We start from the raw sequence: 15,556 nt of genomic DNA, 5'->3' as shown, positions 1-15,556 counted from the left end.
TTGTATGGGCTTTAGGGCAACGCCCAAGATCTTGAGGATAAGCAACAAAAGGAAAAACACAAATGTGCTGGACATCACAATTTTAAACTTCTACATTCTAAGGGCCATGAAGACACTACATGGGGCTGGAGAGACCCTTCCAAAGCAACCTATTTCATTTCCTAGCACCCACATTAGGTAGCTCCAGGGGACTGGCTACCCTCTTCTGGTCTCTATACACATACACACAGAAATATGCATATAAATACATTTTAAAAATTACTTATTTATGTATCTGTATGGGGGCATGGGCACACATGCATGCAGGTACCAGAGTCAGATCCCCTAGATCTGGAATTACAAGTGGTTGCGAGGCACCCAACAGAGGTGCTGGGAATTGAATTCTGATCCCTGGAAGAGCAGCAAGTGCTCTTAACCTCTGACCCATCTCTATCCAATTTAAAAAAAAAAATTAAGACAATAAAAAGACAATTCAATGAATTAGGAGGAAAGTTTTTATAAGTCATTTATCTGACAAAGGAACTTTCATCTAGAATGCATAATGAACTTGTAAAACTTCATAATAAAAGGACACACAACCCAATGGGCAAGGACTCTGAAGTCTCTGAGGCAGATACACAGCAAACATGAGAAAAGATGCTCCACCATCAGCTGTCAGCGAGGGCAACTAAGGCCAGATGAGACACACTCCGTCCTCACCAGGATGGCCATCAGAGGGCAGACAGTGCTGACAAGAATGCACTACAGCCCAGCCTCACCTGCTGCCAGTAGGAGTAGCAACAGTACGTTCTTAGAAACAGCTTGGCCAGGCCCCAAAGGGTTTAAAATAATTATCATATGACCTGGAAAAGAGACTCCAAGGTATATGACAATCAAAAAAGAAGAGTCCACACAAAACTTGCACACAAATTTCATAGCAGCAGTACTCAGAATACTAAAAAAGCTGCAACAAGCCAAATTTCCACCAACTAACAAATTAAACAGTACATTCACTGCACACAATGAAATCTTACAATGGAAAGGAGCAAGCCAGGTACGAGTTACAACAGGAATTTGTGTTTACAAAAAGCACTGAAAGAAACATAGCAATTGTGAGTTAAGTAAAATTTTCCTAAAATCATCTAGGTCATTGAAATGACCCTATTTAAAAAGAATTAAGATGAAAATAAAAAATATTTTAAAAGTTTCTTACAGAGAATCTGAACACGCCACACCGGGCATACCCTTTTGCACCTGCTTGGAAACCATGGTGCCCAACCATCTGACCCATGCTGGCTTGCCAACACTGTCCCCGCTCCCAGCCTGGCCTGCACCAATGTTTCTTTCATATCCTCACTTGCTAGATAATCAATGCATATGACCCATTTATATGTAATTAGTGGGCAAGTGGCATGATTTAAAACAAGAAGCTTATGTAATGAGGGGTGCAGGCTGAAATTGGGATGCCAGGTCCCAGCTCAGTAATGCATCCCTGATTGTGACAATGCACTTGGGATGGTATTTCTTCTTACAACAGCATGTGGGACTTGGCTAGCTGGCAGTCAGCTCCATCTATAGGCATGACTGAGAACGAAAAGGTGGAGGTGCACACAAAGGGTAAAACCTGGCAAACAGAGCAAAAACAAGTGGGCTGAGGCCAATGAGGACGAGGGCAGCAAGGGCGGGGCTCTCCCATCCCAGGATGCCAGGTTCCAATCTGGGGCCTCCCGGACCAACAGTTCTGAGTGACACAGCATACCCTGTGAGGCCCCTTCTCGTAACTTCTTCTTGTGACTTTCAAGGACTACTGTCAATTCACAGAAGTGGAAAAAGAAGCCCAGAGAAGGGGCAAAAACTTTTTTAAAAACTATTCTAGAACCTTTGGACGGAGTCAGAGGAAACTTTCAAAGCATGAATTGACCAAGCAGGGCCAATGCCATGCCAACAAGAAGCTTTGCCTCAGAATGAGAAGCAGAGCTTGGGCTCCTGCCTGAGCCCAGCCATCTTCTCACTCACTGCATTCTGCTGCTTTGGCCTCTTTGCCACAGACTTGAACTTGCCAATCCTTAGCCACTAACAAAAGCCCTAGACTGCTTTTTCTGTGACACCCACTAAGTCTGAGCTGTATTCCAGAGCACCCCACACCCTACAGTTTCTAGTCAGTGCTGGAATAACTGGGGAACTCTTGGGGCGTCAGACCAACTGCCAAAGACATGCCACTCAGGCCAGCCAATCCCTTGCTTGTCCTACTGAGCTAGGAAAGCCTGGGTAAAGGCTTTGCCCGCTCCTATCTCAACTAATCCTGGGGCTTCCCTGTATGGCCTAACAAGGCCCTCTTCTGGGAAACATAAACAACAAAATGACTCAACAAGAGGCATCTCCTGATAGGCTGGCCTAAAAGTCTCTAAAAATAGTTACAACTATATTATAATGTCCATCCTACAAGAAAACATTATCACCAGCAATTCCAGGACAAAGGAAAACAGGAAACCCATATCCTGAAGGTGCCTTGACTCTAGACAGAGCCGAGGCTCAGCTAAACATCTCCTGGGTGGCTCTTAACTTTGGGCAGAAAAAGGACCGAAAAACAAAGCCAGAGGCATAGGAGGACTTGGAGCTACAGAAAAGGTAAGACAGGATGGAGGACGCTGCATGAGTGTCAGTGGTGGGCTACAGAAAGATTCTGGGGCAGAACAGGCCCACAGCCCAGTGTCCAGCAGACTCCAGCAGCTCAGATGTCCAGCTCTTCCTTGATGGAGACACGCAGGTGGCAGATGCGCATAGGCTCTGGGGGACCATCGCCCCGAGAGGCCCCCAGGTAGAAGTAGGGCCTCACCTCCCCGAAGTGGGCATGGAAGGTGTACAGGTGGCAGTGGCGCTCCGAGTCATAGAAGGACAGCTCACCCTCCTCACACTCCAGCTCCACGCGCAGGCGGCGCGGCATGGCCTGCACCAGAGGGGCTGTGGCTGTGTCTGAGGTCATGCAGTGGTCTCCATCCACACCCTGCGTGCGGCACAGGTACCAGAAGCCCGACCGTGTGTCGTGGTAGCAGCTGTGTGAGTGGCCTTCACCACCTACGTCAGCCTGAGCCTGCGCCTGCGCGTGGGCCTGCACCCGCACCACACCCACTCGCCAGCTCGGCAGGCCACCCACATCCACCTCCCAAGAGTGGGAGCCCTTCGAGAAAACTTGAGAGCCCAGCAGGCAGGGTGCTGAGGAGAAGCGCTCTGGATTCTCCACCTGCACACGGTAGCCATGGTTAATGACACTCGTGAGGTCATCAGCCACTTTGAGCCAGCCAGCAGCTGTATTGGGATCCAAGCTGAAGGGTACTGGGGACAGAGAAAGAAGGAGAGAGTCAGCAAACTGGACATACCTCTTCTGCCAGGCTGGCTGAGGTCCCACCTGCCTCACTGCATGCAGGGAGCTGCCATGGACTGCTGCGGTAATATGGGTCAAACTACTCCACCACCTTCCCCTGGAAAAGCTACGTGTAAGACCCAAGCCCCGGTACCTCAGGATGTAACCTTATTTAGAAATGGATTAGATACAGCGACATGTGGGAGAGAAATGTCACATGACCAACCAAGGCAGAGGCCAGTTTGGCAGTCACAAGCCAAGGATATCCAAGCAATACCAGCAAATACCAGAATCTATGTCTGAGGGGCATGGTTTTACACATTTCTTGGCAATGAGGTTTTAGCCTCCAAAATGGTGGGAACAGCATTTGGTCATTTGAGCCAATTTGTAGTTCTCTGTTACAGCAGCCAGGGGAGACTAACACAGGCAGGGACTAGGAAGCAGGAAGGTTCACACACTCCCACGACACCTAGGAAGATCAAGTAACATTCCCCTGGGCCACTGCCATTTCTGGGTATAAAACCAGGGCACACTGGCAGGAGAGAGTCGGAGTGACCTTGGGGAAGGTGACCTGAAGTGGGTCTTCCATCATGAATGCTGGTTATGAATACAGAAAGAGTGTTAACCTCTGTCAAGTGGGGCAGAGCAGGGAGGACCAGCGGCCTTGGGCCTGCCTGGGAGGGCTTGTAGGGAGACCAGGTGAGAAGCTTGGCCAGATTTCTGCAGCACAGAATAGTCTGCATTTGCCTGGAGCATCTTCCAGCATGTCCTTACCAGACTCAACAGACCCAAGCATCTTCTTCCAGACACGGTACTGCAGGGACTCCAGATACTTGCACGCATCCATAAGCAGGCCAGGCTGGAGAGGAGCGGGCTCCACGGTACAAAAGAGCCTGGGAAAGGAAGACTGGGCATCAGATGGGGCTGGGGCCAGGGTCCCCTGGCCAAGTTTACTACAGGACTACTAGGCAACAGGACTTGTTCCCTTCCCTCAGACCTAAGCTTCCTGGCTGTCTATACCAAGGCAAACCTGGATGGGGCCAGAAGCCACTGGGCTGCCACAGCCCTTCAGGGTTCAGCAGAAAGAAGTCTCAATCCTGAACAACTGGGAGGTTCTCCAACCTTAGCTGCCATTCTCAGGCATAGAAATCACACTTAAAGTCATGAGGTCCAAGCTGGAAGGGCCCTAACGGTGCTCTGGCCTTTCCCCAGTGCCTGCAAACTGGGAACTCATCACAGCCCGGAGCACGTAGTCCCATCTTCAGGCAGAACGCACTCTTCCTTACCCATCCTGGAAAGCCCAACAAGCATCCACCATAGCAGTGTATGCCAAGGCTCTCAGAGGCAGGAAGCTGGCCAAAAACTGAGCCTGCTGATGACTGAGAAACATGAGGTATGTGTTCGGTGCTGTAAATCCCCATGGAGAATATTGACCCTCTGTGTTCCAAAACAACTCTGTCTCCATGCCAACCAGAACTGAAACGCCTTTAAAGAGCTCCCCTTGGCTGGCCTCTCCCACTCCCTCTGGATTCCACCCAGCTGGAAACAATACTTGTCCGGCCTTCAGCCACTGGAGAGTGTAGCCCTGACTTTCTGTCTGCTCACCCCCACCCTACTCCATCAGGTCTGGTAACTTACCGGCGTTTTCGGCTCTTGTGTTTCTGGGGGAAAAAAGCATAGATAAATATTAAGAGAAGGCCACTAAGAAATATAGGACATTTCTGACCAGCAGTTGTCAGATGCCCCACATTCAAGGATGAGCAGACCTGACATCATTCCGCTGTCACACACCCCATGAGGATCTCGAGATTCAGTGTCACTCTTGTCCCAGGTGCCAGGGTGAAGATGCAATCGTGAGAGACCCTGCTCAGCATACAGGAGGCTCAGGGCCTTCTTTGCTACAATGTAGAAATGACCCTCAAGTTCATATGGAGTTTTAGGAAGCGATGAATAGCAAAGGCAACTCTGAAAGACAACCAAGTTGGAGGACTCATACCCCCAATTTCAAACTTGCTACAAAAGCTACAGTGATGGACATGATAGTCTAATGAGGATAGAACTGACTATCTAGACAATGTCTGAGTTTCTACAGGGGACCAAGGTCAATTGATAAAACAAACTATCTTCTCAGCAAATGATGTAGGTATAACCAAACAGCAACCAAAAGAAGCCTCTGCCTTGTGAGATTTAAAAACAAAAAATTAGGTCTTATTTAAGACCTAAATGTAGAGCTAAGACTGAGCTAAGACTTATACTGCGAGAAGATAAAACGGGACAGACCAAGGCCCCGTACCTTCTCCACAGAACCCTCCTCCTCAAAAAATCACACCACAAAAAAAGAAAAGATAAAGGATAAAGGGTTGGGCATGTGCTTCAGTAAGAGTATGGCCTGGCACATTCCCATTACAAAGCCAAGGCTATGGATCCAGCACCACAAACAGAGGGAGGGAGAGAGGGAGGGAGGTGGGGAGGTGGGGAAAGGAGAAGAAAAAGGAGGACAGGGAGAGACAGGGAGGGGAGAAAGAGAATACCAAGATTAAAAACAACAACAACAACAACAACAAAACAAAACAAAACAGGGACCAGCAGCTAAATGGCTCAGAAGGTTAAGGCGCTTTCTGTCAAGCCTAACTCTGGGACCCACATACTAAAGACTGACTGCCATAAACTGTTCTCTGATTTCCACGCAGGCACTTTGCAACGTGGACCAGAGTGGTGGTTTAAATGGAAATGATGCCCCTAGGCCCACTGGGAGGGGCATCATTGCAGGTGTGGCCCTGTTGGAGTAGGAGGGGCATGCTGGAGGAAGTGTGTCACAGGGGGTAGGCTTTGAGGTTTCAGAGGTTCAAGTCAGACCCACTTGTTTACTCTCTCTCCCCGCTGCCTGTGGATGCAGACAGAGAACTCTCGGCTACCTCTCCAGCACTATGTCTGTGTGCTGGCCTGCTTCCTGCCACAAAGGTAAGGAACTAAACCTCCTACCTATAAGCTAGCCCCAACTAGATATTTTCCTTTATAAGAGGTGCCATGGTCATGGTGTCTCTTATTGCAATAGAAACCCTAACTAAGTCACCTATCTACAATAAATAAATAAATAAAAATGTAATACATTTTTAAAGTTTAAATTATTACAAAATTTCATTTAGGGATAGAGAGACAACCAACCAACCACCAACCAAAGAGCAGCAAGAGCTAGTAAAGGGTGGCGGTGGGGATAGAAGGATATCCAGTTGCCAAGCTGTGCTCTGGCACAAGCCATGCCAATGAGGTCCTCTTCCATCACAGAAGACTGCTGAATGGGGCCAGTGGTCTGAGCTGCTGTCCCCTGACCCTGGCCCCACCCTCAGTTCAGAGGCTGGGCCTCTTACCATGAGGAAGGTCATGTCATCTTCCTTCATCTCCATCTGCAGACGCTCAATCTCACGAGCTAGCGCCTCGGTCTGCTCTGCCAGCTGTTTCATTTTCTCCTCAGCCAGCAGGTGCTTCTTTCTGCTCTCTTCCTTCATGGCATCCAGGGTGGCCTGTTCCTCCACCCTCAGGAAATCTCGGAGCTTATCAAACTCATCCCGGATGCGGCCTTCCAGCCAAGTTGTCTGCACCTGCACCCCCAGGGAGAAGCCAGCAAGGTCAGGTGTGCGTGAGGGTTCAGGTTGCCCTGAGCTGGGGACCACTTTCAGCACACAACTCAACGCTCTAGGTGTGACATGAGGAACCCTAGAGCTAAAGTTCAGGGTACTTCTGCAAGTCCAGGCTCAACAGGGGTCATGATAATTTGTTTGATAATTTCAAAGCAGCCATTACTGCATATAAATGGCAGCCTATCCTCCCCCATCAGCGTTCTCTTTTTTCAGGTGCCCCAGAAGTCCTAAAACAGAAACGAATGATAGATTTCTACAAGTTATCTGCCTTCAAAGCCCAAGGCCTTGAATGTGTCTAAGTGAGAGGTGAGTTTCACCTGTAGAGTGGGGAGTCTGACAGACATGGTGCATTCTGGAGATCAGACAGGATAGCTGATGAGTGTACAGGGCTTGGAGGGATGGCGTGATCTCTAACGAGCCCTAGGTCACCACTGCTTTGACTGTGAACTGGAGATGTGTGACAGAAGTTATCTTTACCTCAGCGCAGATGATGGTGGCAGCTTCTTGGTCCACTCCTGTGCCTACTGTCCTGGCCATGACCTTCACCAGTGTCAGAGCAGCCCCAATGATACCCATGAAACCCCAGCTGAGGCCAGGTCTGAGCTGGCCAAAGCCAGGGACTCATCCTCCCTCACCTCAGTCCTCCCATACGTCCTACCTGGCCCAGCACTCACTCACCTCATTGTGCTTGGCGATGGCCTCATAGGTGCGTCTCAGGGCCCAGAAAGACTTGGCTTTCTCTCGCAGCACATGCTCCATGTTCTTGCACTTGGCCTAATATAGGAAACACAGACACAAGTTAGCACTGGAGGCCAGGCAGTAAAACCAGCACACCCGCTCACTGTGGAGTCCAATCACGAGCCAGGGAAACCAGTCTGTTCCAAGTGCTGTGGACACAGCTGGAAGCTCAACATAGCCTCAACCTTGAACTGCATGTTTCCTACTTTGGAAGGTACCTGGTGCAGGTGGGGAACAAGGCTCAGGGGTTCTGGAGATGGACCTGTTAAGGTTATTTTTATAAAAATTGTGTTTGTTTCACAGTTTCTCTCTTAACCTGGCTATCACACAAATAACTGAGACTCTATTATTTTAACAAGTTTCACAGCACAAGAACTGAGCAGTTATTAATCTATTTTTAACCCTAAAAGGTTATCTAGTTTTCTCCCAGCGTACATCTCAAAGATCTTACACTTTGTAGCTTTTCTTGCTCCAGCTCCTCTCTTGATGTCTCTTGGACCTCTGCCTGTAGCTGAATCCCTTACTTCCTCTTCTAACTCCTCCTTCCATGGCTAGCAAGAAGTACAACCCCCCCCCCCACCCACCACTAATGTATGGGCTGTAAGCTGCTTTATTAGCATATGAGAGGACAATTTGGGAGCAGTGTTTATACAACATTGAGACAGGAGATTCTCAGAACAAGGATTGCAACAAGATATGAGGGGTACAGAAATCAGCATTTGAATTACACACTAATTTTATGCCTACATGGATCTCTGCCCAACTGGTCACATTATAGCAAAGAACAGACAGTGCTGCTTACAGCTAATCCTAGAACCCCAGAGCTGTGAGGATACCATCAAGATGGCATGGCCACCAGCTCACTCTGGAATTTTCCAAACTGGGCTTGTCTACGGCCACTATGAAAAGGGTTGACAATGTGGATGGTTCCAGTCATTTCCTAAGAGGCAAAATATTCAAATGAGGTTTCACCTAAACATGCCTCCACAACCCAGCTTCTTCTTTAATGTTTCTGGGACCCCAGGAAACACCACCATTAGCAAACTCATGCATTTTTGCCCCGTTTGTTTTATTTCCTGACACAAGGTCTTACTCTAGAGTACAGGCTGGCCTAAACTCATTGTGCAACCAAGCTGTCTAGAACTCACAGTTCCTTCTGCCAACTGGTAAGGTCACAGGCATAGGCAATCACACCCAAGTAGTCCTTCCTACTTTTAATATTTTCAAGTGTTCTTCTTTTGAGGGTACAGATGTATGCAGTGGCAGGGGTATGCCCACACGCTCTTGAAGGCTTGGAAAACAGGGAGTGTCCCAACGGATCACTCCCTACAACAATCTCTGTCATTTTTTTCTTCTATTTTCAAGATTGTATTATCATCTCCCCCACTTCCCTTTCTTCTCTCCAAACCTTTCTTGCTTGCCTTCAAATTCATAGTCTTTTTGTTACCACATGCATATATTATTTATATAAATGTAATATTCCTAAATAAACCTGCTCAGTCTGTGTTTGTGACTGTGTTTTTCATGAGTGAACACTGGTGCGCTCTTGCCTCAGAAAGAATTACTCCCATCCCCACCCGCATTTGTTGCCTGTAGTTTTTTGTATGGGGTTGAGGCTTCATGTCTTTCCCCCATCCATTTGGAATTTCCATTGGTGTTGCCCCTGTTCAGTTCATGTTTAGGCAGTCATGTTGGTGAGGCATGGAGGTCACTCTGACATTCCAAAATGGATGAGGTAAAGACATGAAGGTGATGTCAAGAGACAGGCTCACTGCAAATTCACTGATCATCTGACTCTTCCTGAATGTCTCCTAAATATTGTCTACTGTAGTCTTGAGACAAAGTCTCTCGCTGAATCTAAGGCTAGGCCAGTGCCACATGATGACCCCTTTATATGATAGGACCATGTTGCCAATTGCAAATAAAGCATTCCTGGCACTTCAAGCTGCAGCCAATGGTGCCCATCTACCCTGGGAACCCTCCAACCACTCCTCAAGAACGACACAGCCTTTGTTCACCCTGAATAAACTTAAGCAGTCTCACTCAAGCTGATCCCAGAAAATCCTAAGGATCTCTCTATTTCTGGCCCCAACAGAGATAAAGTTCAGGTAATCATGTGATCTCACTTTTTATGTGGGTTCTGGGGATTTAAACTTGAGGCAAACACCTACCCACTGAGCCATCTCCCTAGCATCCTGCTTAATTTTTAAAAATAAAACCACTTTATTCTAAGTAACACAAACACACACAATACTAGTTTAAGAAAGGTGCTCAAACACTTTGACAGTGCCAATGCTTTCTTTCTGAAGATTTTCATTTTATGTGTGTGGGTGTTTTGTCTGCATGCGTGTCTGTGAACTTCATGTGTGCCCGGTGCCCAGTGGCTGGCAGAAGATGTCAGATCCCTTGGAACTGGAGTTACAGATTGTTGTAGTAGCCATGCAGGTACTGGGAACCAGAACTCAGGTGCGCTACAAGGGCAGCTATCAATGCATCTCTCTATCCCTTCAATGCTTTTAAATTTTTAATTGTTGCTGCTAAGATGGAATTCTGAGAAGCAGAAGTTAGGTTCCTTCTGCTTTTTGTATCCAAGGCCTATTAATTTCTCTCCATTATCTTTTTCTCTCCACATTCCATGAACGTGCTATAGACTCCTTCAGAAAAATCTACCAGTAACAATCCTAATATTAATTACAAATGGCTACTGTCATTTACTGAGTCAGCACTAATCAGCAAACTATGTGTCACTTAATCATCATGACATTAGCTCTTATCAGATAAGTATATTACAGTACATTTTTGAGAAGGGACTCTGAAATGCACAGGGAAAGGACCCTGTTCTCTCCAAGTGTATGAACCTGTATTTGGATGGCTAACTAGGTTGTTGCTCAAAAGAAAACAAAAGAAGTCATATAACAGATCTTTGTCAAGGACATGGATTTAATTTCCACAATGTAAAAACCCCAAAACTAATCTCTGAGCCAGAATTACATTGGTCTCAGTTTTCCTGAGACAGTCTGTCAAATTCTTTTGGTTACTGTTGTACAAGGAACTTTGTCCATATGCACATAAGCATAGCATAGCTAAGCCATATTCCTAGGATCGTTTTTCTTTGAGAGGAAATCTGGGGTGTGGAGAGGAGTCGGCCAGTAAAGTAGATGTCTGTTGGAAAACCCTGCTGCTAAGGTTGCAGTCCACCATGACCAGAAAGGCCTGAACTTAGCATAAATGGAGGACTCCCTTTTGTCAGTGGGGCGTTTCTTCTCCGCCTGAACTCATCTGCAGAGTGTCCCTAGGCACAGATGTCTCTAACCACATCTGGAATATGACCTTTGACATAGTTCCCTGCAAAAAATGTTCTCCCTGCTGCTACCCACAAGGTAATTAGGTACCCCTTTATATGATAGGACCATGTTGCCAACTGCAAATAAAGCATTCCTGGCACTTCAAGCTGCAGCCAATGGTGCCCATCTACCCTGGGAACCCTCCAACCACTCCTTAAGAACGACACAGCCTTTGTTCACCCTGAATAAACTTAAGCAGTCTCACTCAAGCTGATCCCAGAAGGTCATTTCCATCCTACTCCTGTCCTTCTGTACCCTGGGCCCCACCCCACACCTCTGTTCCCTTTGTCTTCCAGGGACCTGTGACCAAGGGTCCTGGGGTGGGGGTACAAGAACCTCAATTCTGATCCCCAGCATCCACAAACCTGTAACCACAGCCCTAGATCCCTGGAGTTTAATGGCCAACAAATCCAGCTCAATCAATGAGTTCCAGATTGTGTCCTGTTGTCAAAATGTAAAGGCAAAGAGATCAAGGAAAGACTGCCATCTACCTCTGCCAACCCCAGCACAGAACACATACACACACCAAATCCCCACCCCCACACACCGAAGAGTTGTGTACTCTATCCAAACCTGAGAACACTGTACTTGAGGACTTCCTAACGTCCCGCTGATTTGATCAGCCATGACATATTCCAAAATGTTGTTGGCCCTTCCATCAGGTCCCACTGTGTTAAGACAAAGTCCCAGCTCATTAACATCCCTGACTGTCCACGAATGGGTGTGCATGGCAGCAGTGACAGAAGACCCAACACACACAGCCTTTATTGCTTTTGCTGGGCCGTAACCTACATCACAACTAAAGGAAAGAGTTCTTCATTTTGCTCAGTTTCAAAAGTATCAGTTGGGTCCATCACAGGGTTGGGGATGGCAGCGCAAAGGTGGGCAAGAAGCAGAAAAAGGGGATACAAGACACAGCTCCCAAAGGCACTTCCCACAAACTCCTTTCCTCTAGCTGGGCCCCACCTAATTTACCACCTCCAAAAGAGGCTATCAGATGATGACCCTGTGAAAGGATTCACTCACTGACCAGGTCAGGGTCTCCCTCTTGGAACACTTTCAGACACTCAAGGAGCTGTACTTAATGTCACAGTCAAGATGAACCACCATACTGCTTTAAGGTTTCTGTGAATGTCAAATTTTGTGAACACTTCAGGGCATCTAGCACAGAGTAAATCCTCAAAGACTGTTGCCACTGAATTATCACACGGTGGCCAAAGGGGTCTTTCAAAGCACCCACCTCTGGGATGCTGGAGGGTCCCCAGGGGACCAAGCTTAATCTGACAATCTCACAACCCTTACCCAGTCTTCCTATGTTGCCTGTTCCCTCAACAACCCACACCCGCACCCAACCACACAGAACCTGCTTATCTAACTGCCTCACCAACTCCTCTGAAATGTCAAATCCGGAGAAGTGTTCTAGTTTGCTGTTGCCATGACGATCAAAATGCAACTCTAGTTAGAAACGGTTTATTATAGCTTATACTTCCAGGTCACACTCAATCACTGAGGAATGTCAGGGCAGGAAATCAAGCGAGAACGAACGCAGAATTATGGAAATCATGGAGGTGTGTTGTTTTCTGGCTCACGCCAAGGCTCATGCTCAGTTAGCTTTCTTATACTAGCCAGGACCTGTAATGGGCCCTCCCACACCGATCACCAAACTAGACAATCTCTCAGACTGGCTGATCCATTCTGGTCAGTCCCTCAATTCAAATTCCCTGAGATGATCCTAGGTTGTGTCTAAATGAAATTAAGTAAGAAGAGGGGCTGTCTTATAGAGCTAAGTAGCCACAATACCTAGAACAGACTAGTATTATACAAAGGAGTTTGACTAGACCGTATTGTACTGCATCAGGCTGAGCACATAGCTTGTGCACTCCTGGGATCTTTCAGACCAGCCCACTCCCTGCTCTTTAAGATTCACACCAAGCACCCAGTGGCCTCACACCACCATTCTAAAATGAGAATAACACGTGGGCCTCCATATCTAAGCTTTCTCTCTTCTAGAACCTTCTATATGCTGCTGCATCTTCTTGCAAAAACCTCCCCTAGGCTCCTTCACCTGGTTAATGCCTCTACATCCTTCAGAGTTTTGCTATAAGCTCCCTGAGAGTAGGAATTATTATTACCATCGACCTCATGTCCCCACTGTCCCTGGGATCTCCCAGTACAAGGCACCCAGCAAGAACAGAAGGCAGTCTTCAGCTGATGCTTTACTCCATTCTGGGGACTCTACTGGAGTAATCTGTACCTTTGCTAGCCCTAGGGAATTCATTCGAACCAGCACCCAAGCCTTCAGGCTGTCGACTTCAGCTATGCCAAACAGAGACCTAGAACTTTGCTAGCGGAAGTGGGAACAAGCACTGCTATGGACCACTGTTGAGAAAATATGATGATTGGAGGAACAGGCAGGAAGATGGCATCTGGCCTACGCCCCCACCCCCACGCAGAGATGCAAAGACGCCGGCAGATTCTCAATAAAGTCATTTCATAAACTGGAGAAAGGGCGTCTGGAGAGCAGCCCGCTGAAGATGAACTCTTGCAGTACCTCCTCATCACTATGTCAGGGTTCCTGGGAACTAACCTCGGCCCTCCCAACTGTGGGCCTGACCCCATGTATTGGTAGTAGCCGACGAAACAAATTTAGCTGTTTCACAGTTCATCAGCAGCTTTAAAAAGTAAGTCGCCAGAGAGTAAAGCGGACATTTCGGAAACCCTTTAAAAAAGTCGGCTGAAATGCCAGTCTGAGTGCTTTGTAAAGCAATGAAGCACGCACATCTAAGCACGTAGCTCAAATTGTTTTCCAAAAGCCTGACCTTGTTTACTTGAGAAATTTTTTTTCTTGTTTTAGAACAAAGACTTTTCACCGGGCCTGGTGACACAGACCTGAAATCTCGGCCACTCACAAGGTCGAGGCAAACAGAAGGCAAGTTCAAGGCTGGCATGGCTAATTTAAGCGCTTGGCTCAAAATCAAAACTAGGCTGGGGGAGCAGCTGCGTGGTAAAGTCCTTGCCTGGAATGTACGAAGGCCTAGCTGGATCTCCTGCGGCACCGACACCCACCCTTCCCCGCGTTACTTTTGCTGTGTCAGCTGCTCTTGGTTTAATTATAGCCACTGGAACTCCAGATGTTACTAAAAGAGAAATCGGAGTAAGGCAGCAGGCCGGCGCCATGGACCTTTCCTAAGCCGCGGGGCCCGCTAGGCTGGGGGAAAAGCTCAAGGCCTCAGAACACTGGCTAGCCTGGCCTTCTCTGCTAAACCGACCGTGCTGCACACTCCAGCATTGTTCAGATGGGCCTGGACCGCGGGCGGGCAAGATGGTGTCTAGACCGGGAAAAGGGGAGAGGGGAGAGGGAGGGGCGAAGGGGAAAGAAAGGAGGGGCAACCCCGGGGGTCCCCAGGGCGGGCTGGCGCGGCGCTCACCCGAAAGTCCTGCGCAGTGTCCTTGATGGGCTGCACGCGATGCTCCTGGTGCCGGGCGTCGGCCTGGCAGGCACAGCACAGCAGCTCCTTGTCCTCCAGGCAAAAGAGCGTGAGCGGTGCGCGGTGCGCACGGCAGGGGCGCGGGGACCGGCGACCTGTCCAGCGCGCGCCCTCGGCCTCCTCGCGCAGCAGGGTCTCCACCAGGTTGTTGAGCGTGTGGTTGGTGCGCAACTCCCCGGGCGCCGCTCGTTCCTTGCACACCGGGCACGAGGGCGTCGTCTGCACCTCCCAGCAGCCGCTCACACACCGGCGGCAGAAGTTGTGGCCACAGCGCAGCGTCACCGCGTCGCGGAACGGGTCGTAGCACACGGCGCACAGCAGCTCCTCTTTGAAGGAGCGCGAAGGCCCCGGCGACACGGAAGGGCCCGGCTCCATCGCAGGAGCAGCCGCCGCCGTGGTCACCACGGACGCCGCCTTCATGCCTACCCCGCGGGCGTTGTCCCCGCTCATCGCCGCGGAAAGCGACTACGGCTCGGACCAGTCACGACGGGGCTTGGAGCTGGCCGGCCCGCCCACTTCCGGCATGCGCGGGGTCTCCCGGAAGAGGTGTGGTCCGCAATCTGGGCTTCGCTCCCAGGCGACCCACGTAGGTCCCTGCGCGGAAGGATCTCTCGGTGGGGTTCCCGTTGTGAAAGGAGCGGCGAAGCTAGGGGCCGCCGTCCTTACGCAGTTCCCCAAGTCTCAGACTCCCGGCAGAGATGGGGGTGGACCTCGTTTTTCATCTTCTTAGGCCCCTAGATGGCATCCGAACCCGGGTTCAAAGCAGTGGCTGTGTCATGGAGCTCTAGGGAGGGTTTCTCAGAAACCTTCACACCGTCCGTCCACTGACTTTGACCTGCAGCGTCGAGGTGGCAGGAAGACCGGACAAGTCGTGCATCCTGCCTCGTGGTTGGATAAATGGGTTCAGTGTGTAAAATGGTGGTCTCCGTTGTAAGGGGGTGTGGCATGCTCCTGGCATCGGGCAGAAATCCATCAAAGCCAGGATCAGAAAGTCGTGGTGCATATGCT

At 49.0% G+C, this 15,556-nt stretch overlaps 1 protein-coding gene across 1 annotated transcript; it reads right to left on the bottom strand.

Moving 5' to 3' along the window:
• Nucleotides 1–476: 476 nt before the first annotated feature.
• Trim35 (tripartite motif containing 35) lies at nt 477–15,290 on the bottom strand. The gene is made up of 6 exons (XM_055609736.1): nt 14,489–15,290; nt 7,657–7,752; nt 6,709–6,939; nt 4,979–5,001; nt 4,115–4,233; nt 477–3,312 (listed from the first exon to the last, which is right to left on the bottom strand). The coding sequence occupies exons 1-6, from the start codon at nt 14,996–14,998 to the stop codon at nt 2,711–2,713; spliced, it is 1,581 nt and encodes a 526-aa protein (XP_055465711.1). The 5' UTR covers nt 14,999–15,290; the 3' UTR covers nt 477–2,710.
• Nucleotides 15,291–15,556: the final 266 nt, after the last annotated feature.

The sequence above is a fragment of the Psammomys obesus genome, unplaced genomic scaffold, assembly GCF_907164565.1.
Source record: "Psammomys obesus unplaced genomic scaffold, mPsaObe1.curated_primary_1811, whole genome shotgun sequence".
NCBI classification, from domain to species: Eukaryota; Metazoa; Chordata; class Mammalia; order Rodentia; family Muridae; genus Psammomys; species Psammomys obesus.
The sequence above is the reverse complement of the archived record's forward strand: the minus strand, read 5'-3'. Positions and strand labels throughout refer to the sequence as shown.

What these genes read in the sequence shown, in the direction of transcription:
- Trim35 (XM_055609736.1), bottom strand. Translation starts at nt 14,998, where the DNA reads ATGAGCGGGGACAACGCCCGCGGGGTAGGCATGAAGGCGGCGTCCGTG. An exon ending in CCATCGCCAAGCACAATGAG is followed by an intron (nt 6,940 to 7,656) that starts GTGAGTGAGTGC and finishes CTGGGGGTGCAG; the next exon opens with GTGCAGACAACTTGGCTGGA. An exon ending in GCTTGGGTCTGTTGAGTCTG is followed by an intron (nt 3,313 to 4,114) that starts GTAAGGACATGC and finishes CTCTGTCCCCAG; the next exon opens with TACCCTTCAGCTTGGATCCC.